The following is a 19,019-nucleotide window of genomic DNA, read 5'->3' as shown; positions in this document are numbered from 1 at the left end:
TTTTACCAACGAATAGTGGGATTGACCGTTACATTATAACGCTCCCACGGCTGAAAGCGGCGAGCATGTTGGGCGTAACGGGGATTTTGAACCACCCTAACCACCCGGGCCAAATAATGTAGTCTAATAAATCACAATTTATTAAAGACCGGTGGAAAACAAAAAAAAAAATCGTATTGTATAACAATATTAATGTTTGAAGTTAGCACAAAGCTACACAATGGGCTCTCTGTGCTCTGCCCACCACGGGTATCGAAACCCGGTTTCTAGCGTTGTAAGTCTCCGCATACATACCGCTGTGCCACTGGGAGGGGGCAACAATATTAATATCACAGTGATTAATGCAGACGTTGAACCTCAACTCAATCCATGCCGATGATTGAGTATTTAAGATCTACGATAAAAAAATAACTATTTATTAGTAAGAATTTTGAAATTCACCGTTTTCAATCCCTAGTATTCACACTCCAAAACTTGTGTGAATTTTCAGTTTTGTTTGTTTTAATCAAAAGTTTCACTCTGTTTTTATGGTGTACTAGAAAATATATTTTAAAACATTTTTTTCAAACTATGATAGATTTCATTATTATTCTGGATGTTATATATATATACAAAGTATCCTTGTATTAATCTGTCAAATAACTGTTTCTTATAGTAGGGGATGGTGGGAAGCTTTAAAATTAGTTTCACCAATTAAGATGAACGTCGTGTAAAAGCAAAAGGTAATTCCTATTTAAAATAACGATTGGATATATACCGGTTTTAGATGCTGAAAAAAAATTGCATTTTGTGGTCGTCTGCCATTTTACATATAAGGTTGGATAAAACGGACCCCCCCCCCCCCAAGATGGAACGAAATAGTCCCGAATATAACACAAAACAACTGGAATTTGTAATAAATGCTGCATTTAAATGCTCCCAGATGGAGGTGAGGGTCTTACCCTAAGCCACTTTTCGTAAAGCTATTGCATGCCACTTTTAAAACGATCGCAATTTATATAAAAATAATTGAACTTGACTGAATTGTGTTTTTTTTACATGTTTGACTTTCTAGATTTCCTCATTATTTGAAATCAACATTGTAGGATTCCCCAAAATATCTACTTTATAGCTAAATAAGATTCAAAGTACTTACTGTACACTAAAGTTATTAAGAAAAATGAAATTCAGCTTTAATCATTGGCGTTCGCCCCCCGTTCAAGTGAACAATAATTATTTATAATTCACAGGAGTGGTTGCTTTATCGAAGGGGGCCGTCTTACCTCACTTTTAAGTAATTATTGTTCATGCTTTGGTTACTTCTCAGCACGTTACTATGGGTACTGGCGAGTAATACTACTATGATTACTTGTTAGTTAGGGGGAATTCACAGGAGTGGTTGCTTTATATCGAAGGGGGCCGTCTTACCTCACTTCCCCTAACTAACAAGTAATCATAGTAGTAACGTGCTGAGAAGTAACCAAAGTTTGTACATCTTACAAACAACGATAGTAAGGTATTTGACAATTATCCCCAATTATGAATTTGATTAACATCTTCAACAAAGCACCTAAAATAAAGACAGGAATATGTTTTACAAACATCGATATACAAAACCAGCATTCTAAATAATTCACAAACTCCTTAGTGATATATTTAGTATGTGTTCGTCTTTCTCGATGCATATAACTAAGTATCCCGAGTAATAAAACTAAAAGGTAGTTTCAGCAATGTACCTAAAAGTTTTTTTTCTAAGCAATGGGTCTAATTGGCAACTTCAGCACCGAGCTTAATGGCCACCTAACAATGTATTTACAACGTGTATTATGTCCCATTCTTCTCCATGGGATTTATTACACATAACTATCACACTTGATAATCACACCTAACAATGTATTTACAACGTGTATTATGTCCCATTCTTCTCCACGGGATTTATTACAAATAACTAGCATACTTGATAATCACACCTAACAATGTATTTACAACGTGTATTATGTCCCATTCTTCTCCACGGGATTTATTACAAAAAACTATCACACTTGATAATCACAACTAAAACGTATCTAAAACATGTATCATTATCCCACCCACCCCCGTTTTCTGCACACGGTTTATTAACCCATCGCTAGAATGCAAAGTCTTAAATTTGTTTCAATTTCAGGGTTGCTCCTGTTTAATGTACAGTAGTGTGAATAACGTGTGAATTCGGCAGAAGTCACCCCTTTAATTACTTTCCAAGTCAACAACCTATTTAATAAGCATCACTAATTACTATACTCAGGGCAGCTCGTCATTAAATATCAATTAATTATAACACAAGCTTCATTAATAAAAATACGAAACTTACACGTGTTTAAATTGGTCTACTTAAGCAGCTAATTAGTGTAATGAACTTACGGTATATATTTTAGGATACGGACTGTCTGTCTGTTTTGAATTTCGCGCAAAGCTACACGAGGGCTATCTGCGCTAGCCGTCCCTAATTTAGCAGTGTAAGACTAGAGGGAAGGCTGCTAGTCACCACCACCCACCGCCAACTCTTGGGCTACTCTTTTACCAACGAATAGTGGGATTGACCGTCACATAATAACGCCCCCACGGCTGAAAGGGCGATCATGTTTGGTGTGACGGGGATTCGACTCAGATTGCGAGTCGAGTGCCTTAACCACCTGGCCATGCCGGGCCATGATACGGACTAGCAACAGAACTTATCTCAATAAATTGTGCTGTATCTTATTTAAACTGACCTTTCATGGCAAATTGAAGTTGCTTTTTTTTCAAACTGACCAATCAAAATCGTTTTTCCTTCAAAGTGACCAACCTCAATGATAGACGGCATCTTTTCTTTAAATTGATACCTATAGCAAGAAACTGGACGTCTTAAAACTGACCAATTATAGCAATGGGCAGCATCTAGTCCCATAATGGTAATAGGTGACATTGTGTTTTTCAAACTGACCTATCATAAATAAGTATTGGATTTCCTCTTTGAATCCACCAATCACAGCAATAGGTAGCATTTTTTATTCAATTACTATCAAGAAATTGACGAAAGCTTTCGTTTAGACTAATTTATATAACGAAATGCTGCATTTTATCATGTTCATCTATCAAACAACAACAACTATGCTATCCTTACTGACTAGCACTCAAGATGGTTTGAGTATATCAGTTAATGGCAGTTTCTATCCTGTTAATGCGACTTCATCAATGTGATAAAAAAGTGCCCATATTTTCAAATCTTAAGAAATCATTAAACGTGGTTTATTGCATTATTTGTCCTCAGCGAAAGAAGGTTCTTTTTCTCAGGAATATCAAGAATATTTTCCAGCACAAGGATAATTTCTAGCATTTATTGAACTTAAAAAAAGGTATTTTTGCCCCTAAAATACTATGCTCTAAAACACAAAGGACCAAACTTACTTCAGATATATGTTGCAATATTTTATCGTTAAAAAAAGACATTTTATCTAAAAATATACTTGTAACAATTGTTGACTTTCCCGTTTTCCGTAGAGAAGTTACTACTGTTTTATGATTGTAAAATTAACTAAGTAATACCTCACTATAAACCTTGGGCCCTTAAAGTTCATAAAGCACAGTTTCTTTCTAATCTTTTAACTTGTATAAACAAAGGATAACAACGACAACTCAGTTTCTTTGTTCATGGGCAAGCCACAGCTTTGTATTTTCTCCGGATCAACTATATCTTAGTTTTGAATGACAACTCAGTTTCTTTGTTCATGGGCAAGCCACAGCTTTGTATTTTCTCCAGATCAACTACATCTTAGTTTTGAATGACAACTCAGTTTCTTTGTTCATGGGCAAGCCACAGCTTTGTATTTTCTCCAGATCAACTACATCTTAGTTTTTGAAGTGAGAAACTACTTTTGAAATCGAACTAAATTCTTTTAAGTTTTTCGGAACAACTTTTGTCCGAGATCTCACCAAATATTTAACCGGACATTCAAAGATTTAACATTTTTTAAATTGGGTGTAACGAACGGCCGTTAAGATAATGGCTACAGCTGATGAATTGTTGAATGTTAATAACATGTCCGTTGTTGTCGCCATAATTCGCAACACGAGTCTAATTTTGTTGAAATAGACAATTTGAAAAACTAGATTCCAGCTTTAATTCCCCCTCAGGCAAGTTTCTAAAGTATTTTGGTTTGCCGATCACGTTACAAAATTATGTCAGTTCATTATTGTTAAGAAAACCTCGAACAGTCTTCTTACTGACCGGTTTTTGTTTCTTTAACTCTTTATGAAATCTAATTCAATGTATCTCAACCACTAACAGAATATTCACATGTAAGTCATAATGTTTTTTCGTTGTAAGCACATTTTAGTGATCCGCCACAATATATAGTCCCTGCGTGGTATCTAACAAGAAGTAAATATAAAAACAAAAGCCACTAATAAAGACAAGAACGTGTTCGATTTCCTGTTGTTTAAAAGGCGTAGTTAGTAGCTAGTGAACAGTTGAAAATTGGGCGAATTAACGCTTATACGACGTTTCGGTTCTAAAAAGGTATCGAAACGTTGTCTAAACTTCAGTTCATCAGACAGGTTGCTCATTTCAGCAGCTGTCAAGGGAATATTCTGCTTATTGATCTAAAAACAGTTGCAGCGACATCTCACGTCGTGTTACAATACACACACACACAGCATTTGTATTTTTTAATTTCAAACATTTGGAAAATCTCTTTCCCATACATCACGTTTATGTCCGAATCACTGTCTTTGAAGAATTACCGAAATCCACATTAATGAAGTTTTGAAAACTAAACCGATTAAATTCGAGATACAAGAAATACAAAAATTTGTAAGAAAACAGGAAACAGTATTAATATTTCCAGCTATAAATGAAACGTTTACTTGGAGTTCGTGCCTACGTGAAATTAATATGGTAGATGCAATTTTAAATGAAACAGAAAAAAAAAAAAAAAATTGGAAGATCTGTATACTTCATCTGGCAATTTAAGGAAAACGAAATTTAATACATTTTGTATTTTTATGTAAATCAGTTTATCTGCGGATTATATTACAAACCATACAATTTCTTTCCGGCATCTATTCCAAAAAGGGTTTGTTTCGAATTTCGTGCAAAGCTACACGAGGGCTATGTGCGCTAGCCGTCCCTAATTTAGCAGTGTAAGACTAGAGGGAAGGCAGCTAGTCATCAACACCCACCGCCAACTCTTTTACCACCGTTTTTGACCGTCATTATAACGCCCCCCCCCCACACACACAGCTGAAAGAGCGAGCATGTTTGGTAGGACGGGGATTCCAACCCGCGACCCTCAGATTGCGAGTCAAGCGCCCTAACCACCTGGCCATGCTGGGGCCCTCCAAAAAGGGAAAGGCTCTGAAACAAATACAGCATAAAAATATTCTCAAATATAAAGCTGTTGAACGAAAATATATCATTAGGTGAGAATGGTGAGTTTTATTACCTGTTAATGTCAATTTAAGTGATTAAGAAAAGATTTTTAGCCGGGACTAATACGTAGGCCTAAAACAACAGCAACAAACAGTCCTGAAAATGTTTCGTACAACCCATACTGTATCATGGTAACATTATTTAATTTTGCAGATTAGCTTCTTTGTTATTAAGTATAAAGTGAGCTAACTGTGCTGTGCCCACCACAGGTATCGAAACTCGGTTTTTAACGCTGTAAGCCCACAGATTACTGATGAGCCACTGGGGGACTTGTGGTTTAGCAAATGGACTGTGGATCTCATGTCTGCGACCTTATACCACAAAAAATATAAACAAAAGATCGCGGTATGTACTTTGGGCCATGGTTGCGTTATAAGAGTGACGGTCAAATCACTATATTCTTCCAGACAAGGGTAGCCAAAGAGTTGACGGTGATTACTGTTGACTGGATTACAATATCTAACGTGTTTACAAAAACCTTCACACGTTCTAGAGTGAACACAAACACCGTTCTTACTGGATTACAATATCTAACGTGATTACAAAAACCTTCACACGTTCTAGAGTGAACACAAACATTGTTTTTACTGGATTACAATATCTAACGTGTTTACAAAACCTACACACCTTCCAGAGTGAACACAAACATCGTTTTTACTGGATTACAATATCTAACGTGATTACAAAAACATTCACACCTTCTAAAGTGAACACAAACACCGTTCTTACTGGCTTACAATATCTAACGTGACTACAAAAACCTACACACCTTCTAGAGTGAACACAAACATCGTTTTTACTGGATTACAATATCTAACGTGTTTACAAAAACCTTCACACCTTCTACAGTGAACACAAACATCGTTCTTACTGGATTACAATATCTAACGTGTTTACAAAAACCTTCACACCTTCTACAGTGAACACAAACATCGTTCTTACTGGATTACAATATCTAACGTGATTACAAAAACCTTCACACCTTCTAGAGTGAACACAAACATCGTTCTTACTGGATTACAATACCCCGAGAAATAGATACAAATATCAAATAGTTTGGGCTTTACTGGCCATAAACATAATAATTTGATATCAATTTGTGTAAAATGTAATAACATTACATTAGTTTTGAAGTTATAATATGGTTATAATATAATATAAGTCAGGAAATATATACCATAACACACAGCGTACACTGTGCACGTACCATAACACATTGTATAAAGATATGTAGAATACCCACCATAAATACAGCTATGTAGGTGTATAATATACGTACAGATAAACTACCATAAATACAGCTATGTAGGTGTATAATATACGTACAGATAAACTACCATAAATACAGCTATGTAGGTGTATAATATACGTACAGATAAACTACCATAAATACAGCTATGTAAGTGTATAATATACGTACAGATAAACTACCACAAATACAGCTATGCAGGTGTATAATAGACACCATACGTACAGCTATGTAGGTGTATAATACGTACAAACCCACCTGGTTGAACTAGTCTGACATCCAGAATTTTCACCACCTGGGAATTGTAAGCTGTGATGTGAAACACGCATTCTGGGGTATCTTGAATACACGTGATATTCACTGGCACGAGGTCTTCTGATACCTGCTGCCATTTCACTGCGCCACTACTGGCACTGACATGGAACACTTCTGCCCAGAGCCTAATAAACAACGAAAGACAGATAGGAGTGTTTAAGGTTAGTTCACAATACTTGTCATAAACATACGAGTCTAATAAACATACACCAAGAAAGCTCCGAGCTGCGCCAAATCGGAGCTCAAGTAGCAAGCGTGTAATTTAAGGGCTCGGAAGAGAAATATGGGATTCCTTAACCCCCCCCCCCCCAACACACACACACACACACACGTGTTACTTTATCGGTTGGTGGGTCAAAATTTAAAAAATATTTCAAAAACTATCAAATTATTTGACTAGAGTCAAATAATACATCAATAAGTACAACAATTAACACGACAAGAGTCAAATAATACATCAATAAGTACAACAATTAACACGGCAAGAGTCAGATAATACATCAATAAGTACAACAATTAACACGGCAAGAGTCAGATAATACATCAATAAGTACAACAATTAACACGGCAAGAGTCAGATAATACATCAATTAGCATGACAAGAGTCAGATAATACATCAATTAGCATGACAAGAGTCAAATAATACATCAATAAGTACATCAATTAGCATGACAAGAGTCAGATAATACATCAATTAGCATGACAAGAGTCAGATAATACATCAATTAGCATGACAAGAGTCAGATAATACATCAATAAGTACATCAATTAGCATGACAAGAGTCAGATAATACATTTTATATATTAATCAGGCAAGTTCTTCGTCATCAATGATGTTAGAAGCGTTTTGGCGTTGTGCTTCAAACTTCCAATGGACACTACAAGCGATATCTTTCTTGGTACATCCACATGACACACACAGTCGTTGACTGTTCTAACATGAACATCTAACATCTGTAAGAAGTTCCCTGGATGCTGCAGCTGTGTCGGTGGTTACAGGTCAACCGGAACCACCTTGTATCCCATACTCCTCCATATTTAGCACAGTCTTCAAATGATGCCAAGTATGACTTGATGACGAGCTCCAAAAATGTGGAAATAGGCTGCCCTGCTTATTGGAGGTGTGTATTGAATAGGAACAAAATTTGGTGACATAGCCATCTGGTTTCGCAGTTCATCTGAATTTTTGGATTTGGCACTGTTCGTGTAGAGAGCGTGGAAAACTCCTCACCAATAACCTGTAGCAAGTCGTTTGATGACACGGTTCGTGTAGAGAGAGAGCGTGGAAAACTCCTCACCAATAACCTGTAGCAAGTCGTTTGATGAAGATGTGTCCACGGAATTGAGTACTTCTGAGCGCCATTGTTGGGAAGACTGAAGTATTTTGGGATGCTTAACTTTACCGATTCCATACAAATATGAAGGATATTGAGATCAAATTTCCAAATCTAAAAGACATTGTACAGCAATTTTACCTACCACAGGTCAAAAAGTGGACTCTCCAAAGCAGCGAATTACAGTGGCTAAGCTAACCCTAAAGGGGACGGTCCAATGATGATATTAAGATTAGGGCCTCCAAAATACAGTGTACTCCATTTTTATATATATCACTTTTGTTGAATTTATTTTGAAAAATTAAAATATAAATAATAATAAAGTATTTTACAGAGAAAGTGGGAGTGGCCGCCTAACCCTCCTTCGGCTATTATTTATATGTTTATAAACCCAACTCTTTTTTCATTCCAAACATCGAAATTATTGATTTTTTTTCTATATTCTATATTACCCGATTACTTTACGTAGCAACATCCAATTTATAACTATTAAACAATAATTAAAAAAAGACTTCTTCCAGTATAAAATGGTATTTCAACACATTTTTTTTTTAAACTGTAAAAAAATCAGAAATTTTGAAACAATCAGCCATGAAATATATAACACCACTTATATATTTGACTCGTAGAATTAACATTTTAAACACCGATGAATTTTCTACTAGTGATAATGTCACTTAAAAGACAGCTGGACAGTTTGAGATATTTATATTAATACATAAAAACAAGGGACAAACTTTGTAAAAAAACGTGGATAAGAAAACATTTCTAACAAACGTACTCAATAAGTCAAGCCCACCCCCTCCCTCCCCACCCCGGTGGCTCAGCGGTAAGCCTGAGGGCTTGTAATGCTTAAAAATCTGGCTTCGATACCCAAACAAACCTAAAACTAGACACGTTTCTTACTAAGCGCCATCTGGTAAGAAAAGTAAAGAACTAGTCCTATATTCCTATTTCCAATGCTACATTAATCATTGACTCAAAACATTTTTTTTCTTGTGACATGGGTAAACATTGTAACAAAACAACGTGACTAATGGATTAATTAATGAAACTAACGGCTAAACTAATTAAGAATGTACAAGCTGCCATGAAAATAATCAGCCAAAACGTTACTATGGCAATGTATAAGAACTGCTTAAGACATTCTCAATGAGATTGCAAAGTATCTTATAAATTTTCACCCATTGTACTGCACGCTGTGGTGTCAGACTCGTAATATTTACGATCAGTTCTGGTCAAGATCCTAAAGGTTCCAAGTAACCATCAAATTACTGGCTTGTTCTAATATCTTTGATTACTACATACTGTACCATATTCGGTAATTTTATGATGTTTTACCCGTTGTACATTCAGTGAAAAGAACAGATCGAGTAAAAAAATAGGGGAGGATATAGGTGTAGAACACGGTAGATCCTAGTGTGGCTAATGGCAATATTGATGACACTTTTCCATTTTACCACTCGTTAGTAGGAATCCTGTAACCAACAATGTAATGGATCCACAAACAAACATTTTGGTGCTTAAACAACTGGATTCACATGGACTCATCAATAACTCGAGGGTGAGAAGCTAGATCCTTACTTATTAGTTTTTAAAATATATATATACAGTCGTTGCACAATAAACACAGCCATTAGACAATAAATACAGCCATTAGACAATAAACACAGACAGTAGTCAGTAAATACAGCCATTAGACAATAAACACAGCCATTAGACAATAAATACAACGATTAGACAATAAATACGGCCATTAGACAGTAAACACAGACAGTAGACAGTAAACACAGACAGTAGACAATAAATACAGCCATTAGACAATAAACACAGACAGTAGACAGTAAATACAACCAGTAGACAGTAAATACAGATAGTAGACAATAAACACAGACAGTAGACAGTAAACACAGACAGTAGACGATTAAATACATTCCGTAACGTTTTTAGCTTATCTACAGGAAAACAAAAACTAACATACACCAAACAACAATAAATTAATTAACATGTACCATGAATGACAGGAATAGTAAGAATTTATAAAATATAAGTAATCATGGGGAGGTTGGTGTGTTTAAGTAAGTAGTGAAACACACACACACACGGAATAAGATATATTACTTACTCTATAACAATGATTTAATTCTGATATTTATTGCTGTTGGACCCTAACAACAACAACAACAACAACCACTACTCACCAAAAAGCTAACAGTTAGCAGCAATTTAATCCAGAACTTTTGAAATCGAAAATATCTTAATTCTACGACACCAAATGACCAGAGGGCAGTCAATCAGAAGGGTCATGCCCGGATTCGAATCGAATAACAGGACTGACTGCTACTTTTATATAAACACACCCACAGTCGAAAGTTTGGTTTGTTTTGAATTTCGCGCAAAGCTACACGAGGGCTATCTTCGCTAGCCGTCCCTAATTTAGCAGTGAAAGACTAGAGGGAAGGTGGATAGTCATCACCACCCACCGCCGACTCTTGGACTCCTCTTTTACTAACGAATAGTGGTATTTACCGTCACATTGTAACGCCTCAAGGATGAAAGGGCAAGGGTCGGGATTTTGTACCACACGTTTCGTTATCTTGGATGACGGTAGTACATGTTAATTTTTTAACACTGTAGGAGAAAATAACTTGAAGAGAAGGTCCCTTTTATACATTTCAAGTTGTTGTTTTTATTTGCGAGTCGAGCGCCCTAACCACCCGGTCATGTCCGGCTCAGCTGAAAGTACGGATCGCGTTTAGCGGGATCGCGGCCTTCCGTCTCGCAGCTCGAAACGTCTATCTATCAATAGAAAATAACGAAAATAATTAAGGCACACCAGGCCGATTTCTCAGTGCGGTAAGAAATGTATACGAAAAACCTTAGTTTTTAAGTGTTCAGTATTTTTTTTTACATTCCAATTTGATTTATCCTTGTGCTTCGCGTCGACGTTTTTTTTTTCTTCTGTTAACGATCATCACTTTATTTATTTCAGTAATTTTGTATTTCTTGCCAGTAAGTTAAAAACGTTTTACGGGTTATTAAGCCTTTCGGGTTGACTGCAATTTGAAAACGCGTTTCAAAATAAATAAATAACACGATTCCAAAACCCAATATCTTAGCAACCAGAACATGCATAATTTCTAACAGATTGTATGTCAATTTTTTTTGGAAAGATCGATAACTGGAAAGCCAGCAAATCAAGGATTTGAAAAGCTTTTCAAACGAGATTACGCTAACGCCACCTGCCCAACTCTTTCAATTATATGCCTGAAAAAGTTTGGATAAATATAGAGCTGGTGCAAACATTCTTGGTACATAAAAAAAGATATAAAACTTTCGAACAAAATATTTTATACCAAATAAAAAACAACAACTTGAAATGTATAAAAGGGACCTTCTCTTCAAGTTATTTTCTCCTACAGTGTTAAAAAAGTAAGAAATTAACATGTACTACCGCCATCCAAGATAACGAAACGTGTCGTACAAACTCTGATACGGACAATTCGATCTAACAAGCAACGTCGAAACAAGTCTACAGAATTTATCTTGTTCAGAAGTTGCTTCTCGTGGTAGATTATATCGGAATATGGATTACACGTACAGGACGGTGGCGTTGAATTACAAATTACGTTCATTAATTAAATTAATAACTTTAAGATAAACATGATTTTTGATGAGATAATTTAACTGTTTTTTTTTTAAACAAGTTCTCGAATTCAAAAGCAAACCGTTTCTTATCCTTTACAACGAAACCACAATATATTATTTATTTGGATGTTTTAGAGTAAAGCTTTACAAGAATGCGCTATGTACTGCGGGAATCAAATCCAGAATTCTAACGTCTAAGTCCTGAAGCTCCCCGCTGAGCCACCTAGGGCAGTAAAGTATAGAAATGACTAGGTTACCTGAAGCTCCCCGCTGAGCCACATAGGGCAGTAAGGTATAGAAATGACTAGGTTACCTGAAGCTCCCCGCTGAGCCACATAGGGCAGTAAAGCATAGAAATGACTAAGTTACCTAGATTTATTCATATAGAGAACTTGCTTTGACCAGAAGCCAATATTAATTAATTCGGATTCTCATTGTAGATGTAGATTCAACGTTATTTGTACGATGTTTTGATTAAGAAAAATTGTAATAAACACACTTCTTTGTGATTCAACTAGAAAAGCTGACATGTCACGGACCATAATACGAGTCATAATCCCAAACATTATATATTTAAACGTCGCCAATGTTTTCTCACAAAGAAATATAATTACGTGAAACAAGATCCCACAAGATTACCAGACACGACAGTTTGAACTACATGTCCTACTTAAGTGAGTAGGCTTAGTGCTTAGGTTTCGTAATATTTTGGGCTAATTTTTACTTACCTGTTTGTTTCGTACCTAACTTGGAACTAATAGACTAGAGGGAAGGTATTTAGCCAACAGCACCCGTCGCTAAATCTAATCGAACAGTGGGATTTGACTGTCACCATAATAACGCACCCACGACCCCAAAGGAAGCGAATCCTCGGACGCACATTCAGGTGAGATAACTAGAAGGTCACTCCCAGCCCTTGGGCTAATCAATTAAGTAATTAATATTGAGAACAACGAAATCTACAAGAAGAAAGGAAACTGCTGGTGGAATAGACTGACTGTTATGTTTGGTAAGGCTACAAATAACGCCTTTAATCTAATTTCACTAATGTGTTAGAGGCGCCAATAAGTCCGTTAGTTTTAAGCTCACCCGAAGAGCGTCAAGCCTGGGTTACAAAATGAATCAATGTCAACTCAGTTCCTGCATTTGATGCCCCCACCCACCCACACGGCATGAAATATATGTGAAATATTTCAAATGAAAAAGTGACATTTTACTGTGGGATTGTTCGCGACTGTAATAAAAGGAGTTAAATAGCACTAAATGCTACAAGCATTCTATAAATGCTACAAGCATTCTATTATTGGGCATGGCTCCGAATAGAAAAGTAGAATCAGTATTTGTACTCGGTGTCTTTACCTAGCTTTCAATTTAGTGAATATTATATATCATTTGACAGTTTAATATACAGTATATTTATTTGTTTGTAGTTAAGTACAGAGCTACACAATGGTCTATCTGTACTCTGCCCACCACGGGTATCGAAACCCGGTTTCTAGTGTTGCAAGTCCCCAGACGTACCATGTGCCACCGTAGCTCCAGAAAGTACAGTGTAAATATAATATACAATAGTATTTGTTTGTTTGTAGTTAAGTACAGAGCTACACAATGGGCTATCTGTACTCTGCCCACCACGGGTATCGAAACCCGGTTTCTAGTGTTGCAAGTCCCCAGACGTACCATGTGCCACCGTAGCTCCAGAAAGTACAGTGTAAATAAACCATTTAATGTTGACTTCCAACGCCATTCGAAACATGTACAGAATGTCTGACGGCATTGCCTTTAGAACTGACAAAACCTTTGCGTGTACATAATATCGATATATTACACACTGGGAGAGGAACGGTGAAGTTCACACGTAAACTTGCTTTCGATCACGGAATAAGGAGGATGTGAAAATAAAGGAAATATTTGGTGTGATATTGAACACACTACCCCTGAAACCATAAGTTTCTGTTTACGTATTACTTCTGGTGGAAGCTGTAGGCCACGAGCGGTATAAACTTACACCTGTTTCATGATAATGTACCAGCACTGTATAAACATTTCTTTGTCAATATTAATTTTTTTGTAAGATCAAAATTTCCACTTTCTTTCAGAAACAAATTTGTTTTGTAAGGTTAATTTACTTACACATTTCTAGTCTCAAAAATATTGAACATACAAACTATAGTAGCATAGAACTGATCTTTGGTCAACATAGTTGGTATTTGAAGGTTAAAATAACCAACAAAATATCTGTACAGAGCTGATCTTTGGTCAACATGTTAATATTTGAAGGTCAGAATAACAGACAAAATATCTGTACAGAGCTGATCTTTGGTCAACATAGTTGGTATTTGAAGGTTAAAATAATCGACAAAATATCTTTACAGAGCTGATCTTTGGTCAACATAGTTGGTATTTGAAAGTTAAAATAACCGACAAAATATCTGTACAGAGTTTATCTTTGGTCAACATAGTTGGTATTTGAAGCTCAGAATAACCGACAAAATATCTGTACAGAGCTGATCTTTGGTCAACATAGTTGGTATTTGAAGGTCAAAATAACCGACAAAATATCTGTACAGAGCTGATCTTTGGTCAACATAGTTAATACTTGGAAGGTCAGAATGACAGACAAAATAACTGTACAGAATTAATCTTTGGTTTATATAGCTGGTATTTGAAGGTCAAAATAACAGACAAAACATCTGTACAGAGCTGATCTTTGGTCTACATAGCTGAACTGTTAGGGTGATGGTCATTAGAACGTATATCAAATATTAAGTCAGCGCTGACCTTTGGCCTACACAGCTGACATTTTAAGATGGAGGTCAGTAGAACAGACAAATATAGTGCAGATCTTCACACACCTCTACTAATGCGTAGATTTTTGACTTGATGCAAACTGGAAACCATTCAACTGCCATCAAAGAAACGATGAAAATTTGTTTAATCCACGATTTTTCACGAAATCCATATTTCATTCTCCGGTTTATCTAAGATCTTTTATGCACAGACACCAGGTAAAGTATGTAACATCCCAGATGTGTAATATAATACACGAACAATACAGCTTTCAAATGCTTTGAAGGCTCTACTTTATCAACAAGAGACAATATTATTCTCCCGCAGGGACAGACTATACAATATCTCAGAGCCCGGACAGAATATTTTTGACATTAACTCAGTTATTTTCGTTTTAAAGAAAAGTCTCTGACATTAACCAAGTCACTGCTTTTGTCGTAATGAATCCACACCATGTGTTAATGTGTGAAAGTGACATTTCCTTACAAGTTGATTAGCTGTCTGTGCTCTAACCTCCTACACATATAAAGATCGTCAAACAAGTCATTTATCTAAGATTAGTTGGATCATCACGAACGACACTTATCTGTTTAGCGAAAGCTTGTCAGCCCTGACTTCCGGTTCACTCTTGGCAAATGTAGCCGATAGAACGAATATTACGTCGATTTTGCGATGCCACTGTTGCATCAAGAAATCGACCGTTAGACATATTAAACAGATGTGTTGAAGACACGTGTTATTAGACTCTGAAGAGCAGTAATGCGAGTTAATTACGTAATAACTAGCATAAAATACTCACGCTCCGCTGAGGGATTCTAAGGTTCCTTCATGATTCACAGAAGTCTCAACGTACCAGTCAAACGTCTCCATTATCTTAATTACTTCTATAGCTACCCTAATGCGTCAATTCTTTAATTGATTTGTCTGTTGTCATTTCCCGAACTTAATTCAATTCAACTCTTTTTTTAAAAGCAAATAGTTTTAATTCAGCTTCTCAGATTTGTATTTTTCCTACCATATTTGTGCTGAGAACGAGAGTATTTGGCAGAAAACCTCCACATGTTGTTCATTCACTAAGTGAGAATTACAAAAAAATATGATACTTTTCTATAGACCTTCAGGAAGCAGAATTATGGGGCTTAAGGGCTATATGGCAAAACTATAGGGCAAAATTGTTTGAGTCAAATCTAAAAAATAATACTCAGGTGTACACCCTCAGGATCCCCTTAGTATGCATACAAAGTTTCAGGTCTCTGGGTTCTTTCCTCTTGGAGCTATGGAGTTAACAGATAAGCCCAATCAAAGACTGGGATAAACAAAACCTGATTTAAGCAATTTTGTTCATACAGCTTTTAAAATTCCGAAATATCGCCTAATATTACTGCACGAGCCATGGATTTATCACTTTTATTTGTTTATTTGTTATAAAGCACTGAGCCACAGGGGATCCACTTGTTAACAAATTGTTTTAATTGACCGCAATGGGGAAATCTTAATATCTGATTTAGTTTAGTGGATGAGATGGCTTAGGTGGACCAACAGGCCCCTTGTTGTCCTTAAATTACGTGTACTTATATTTATGATTGACATTTAAATCTTGTAGCTTTGGGGTCCCACAGATAACCAGAAGGAAATTCCATCTCGTAAGCACGTACAACTAAATGTCGACCAACGTCGAGTCTAGTCCAGATAAACGTTTGTGTGTCGGTATAGATTGTTGTGATTGGGCTGACACGTTTGACGTCACTTTCAAACTACATGAAAGACTTAATTTATGCAAAACCCAAAGTAATGTACAAAAAAAAACGTTTAATTTTGCTTTTAAAATCATCAATACATAACTGGAAATAAAAGTTTTCTATTTACACAAATTTTAAAATAAGCTATTATAGGTCCAAAAGACAACTATTCATCATTCTGGCTCGTTGGTCTAGGGGTATGATTCTCGCTTTGGGTGCGAGAGGTCCCGGGTTCAAATCCCGGACGAGCCCAATATTTTTTTTAACATATTTTAATCAAGTTTTAGCACAGAGGTTTTAGTTGTATTTCACTTACCACTCTTAACAGATACATGTATAGGACTTCAAAGATATATAAAATTAATGCTACTATTTATTCTAAATTATTTAGAAGGTCAGCTGTACAAGATACCAAAGATGAATGTGAAGCCCAATCTATCATTCATTTACCACTTGTCATTACCGAGTTATACCGGTTTCGGGGAATTTTAGGCTATGTTACAGTAGTTGTAATTACGACATTAGGCTTAATAACAGATCGTAGGCTTAACTTACCAATGTTTTAAAGTCGCAGTATTGTTTGTATTTCAGATCAAACCCACATTAGGCTTAATAACAGATCGTAGGCTTAACTTACCAGTGTTTTAAAGTGGCAGTATTTTTTGTATTTCAGATCAAAGCCACATTAGGCTCTCTGCTGTGTACACCGCAGGGATTCGAACCTCAGATTTCAGCGTCATAAGTCCGTAGGCTTACAGCTATTTCTTCGGGAAACATGGCAACCGTAAGTTACAAATTATTAAATATTATATTTAAAAAAGAATTATCGTAAGCGTTGGCTGACTAAGAATGAGATTAAATTTACTGTAAGAGTTTAATTTGTTGTTTCTATTAATTATGGGGTGAAGGGGGGCAAAGAACAATGCGAGTACAAGCTATAATGATGAAAATTGTCAAGCAGAAGAACTGCTTAATAACTATAGAACAAAGGCAAAAGTTTAGGACTAGAAATATACACTTGGTTCTTCCAGGAGTGCTCTCTTGGGGTGGATGAGGGAATGAATTCAGGACCCAGGAAAACGAGTATCAGGTTGACTGGACAGGACACAAGGCTTATCAGGGAAAGGAGTAACAGGTTGGTTAGTTGGACCTGTAGGATAGTTTCAGGATAAAGGTGAATTATATGCTAGAGATGGGCTTCATTTAAGTAGGTTAGGTAGCAGGTTGTTTGGGGAATCTCTAAATACATTCTTTAAAGACAGATTAAACTTGGGAAATTAGGATTAAACAAATTGATATGATAGCATGAAGATAACAGGATAAGAAGGACGTAGTTTAAGATAAGCATGGAAAAGATGGTCCAGAAAAGATATTGTGGTATAGACTTATAAAGCTCGGACATTTTACACGAAGCGGGAAATTGTTGATTTCCTGAAAGGTAAAGTGTATTTAATTTTCCCAAGATTGGATAGGTAAGGACAGCCTTGAATGTCCAAATGGTCCCTTGTTGTCCTAAGGTTACGCGAAGTCAGGATTTTTCTGAAGTCAACTGATACAAAAAATGTAAAAGTTACCTAATTATGTCGTCTAGAGCACACTAATTCTTGTTGATCCCATATATTCTTCTCGTTGTGCATACTTTTGTAAGAATGTCAGTAAATTACAGAAACACGATCGAAGTTAGCTAGGTATTTGCAAGTACCTCTATCGAAACACTAGCTTTCTAACACTAAAAAGCTTTGGAAATTATTTCAATATGTTATATAGAAACACATGAAGTTGTCTTAAAGCCATAGGAGCAAGACAATGCTACCAAGCGTTGTTCTATCTATTACCCTCAAGACAATGCTACTAAGCGTTGTTCTATTACCCTCAAGACAATGCTACCAAGCGTTGTTCTATCTATTACCCTCAAGACAATGCTACTATGCGTTGTTCTACCCATTACCCTCAAGACAATGCTACCAAGCGTTGTTCTATTACCCTCAAGACAATGCTACCAAGCGTTGTTTTATTACCCTCAAGACAATGCTACCAAGCGTTGTTCTATTACCCTCAAGACAATGCTACCAAGCGTTGTCCTATCTATTACCCTCAAGACAATGTTACCAAACGTTGTTCTATTACCCTCAAGACAATGTTACCAAACGTTGTTCTATTACCCTCAAGACAATGTTACCAAGCGTTGTTCTATCTATTACCCTCTTTATCTATCTTTATTCTCAATTAATGTTCATTTTTATAATTATCGTACGTTGTTCACTGTTATAATTATCGCACGTTAGTGTGCTTGTTCACTATTATATAATTATCACACGTTAGTGTGTTTGTTCACTGTTATATAATTATCACATGTTTGTGTTTTCTTCATCATATGTTTGTTCATTGTTATATAATTATCGCACGTTAGTGTTTTTTCATCATATGTTTGTACACTATTATATAATTATCACACGTTAGTGTGTTTGTTCACTGTTATATAATTATCACATGTTTGTGTTTTCTTCATCATATG

At 36.0% G+C, this 19,019-nt stretch overlaps 1 protein-coding gene and 1 non-coding gene across 2 annotated transcripts in view; one reads left to right on the top strand and one right to left on the bottom strand.

Annotated features, from left to right (window-relative positions):
* LOC106467643 overlaps positions 1-19,019 on the bottom strand; it is a gene marked incomplete at its 3' end in the record, with an annotated part of 122,707 nt that overhangs the window by 92,629 nt on the left and 11,059 nt on the right. The window contains exon 3 of the mRNA XM_013928015.2: positions 6,936-7,117. Coding sequence (XP_013783469.1) covers positions 6,936-7,117 — 182 coding nt within the window. The remainder of the gene's footprint in view (positions 1-6,935; positions 7,118-19,019) is intronic.
* Trnap-ugg lies at positions 16,685-16,756 on the top strand. The gene has a single exon. It is a non-coding gene; the product is annotated as a tRNA-Pro (tRNA).

Source organism: Limulus polyphemus, unplaced genomic scaffold, assembly GCF_000517525.1.
Source record: "Limulus polyphemus unplaced genomic scaffold, Limulus_polyphemus-2.1.2 Scaffold2689, whole genome shotgun sequence".
Taxonomy (NCBI): domain Eukaryota; kingdom Metazoa; phylum Arthropoda; class Merostomata; order Xiphosura; family Limulidae; genus Limulus; species Limulus polyphemus.
Note: the sequence above shows the minus strand (reverse complement) of the source record. Positions and strands in the feature narration are given on the sequence as shown.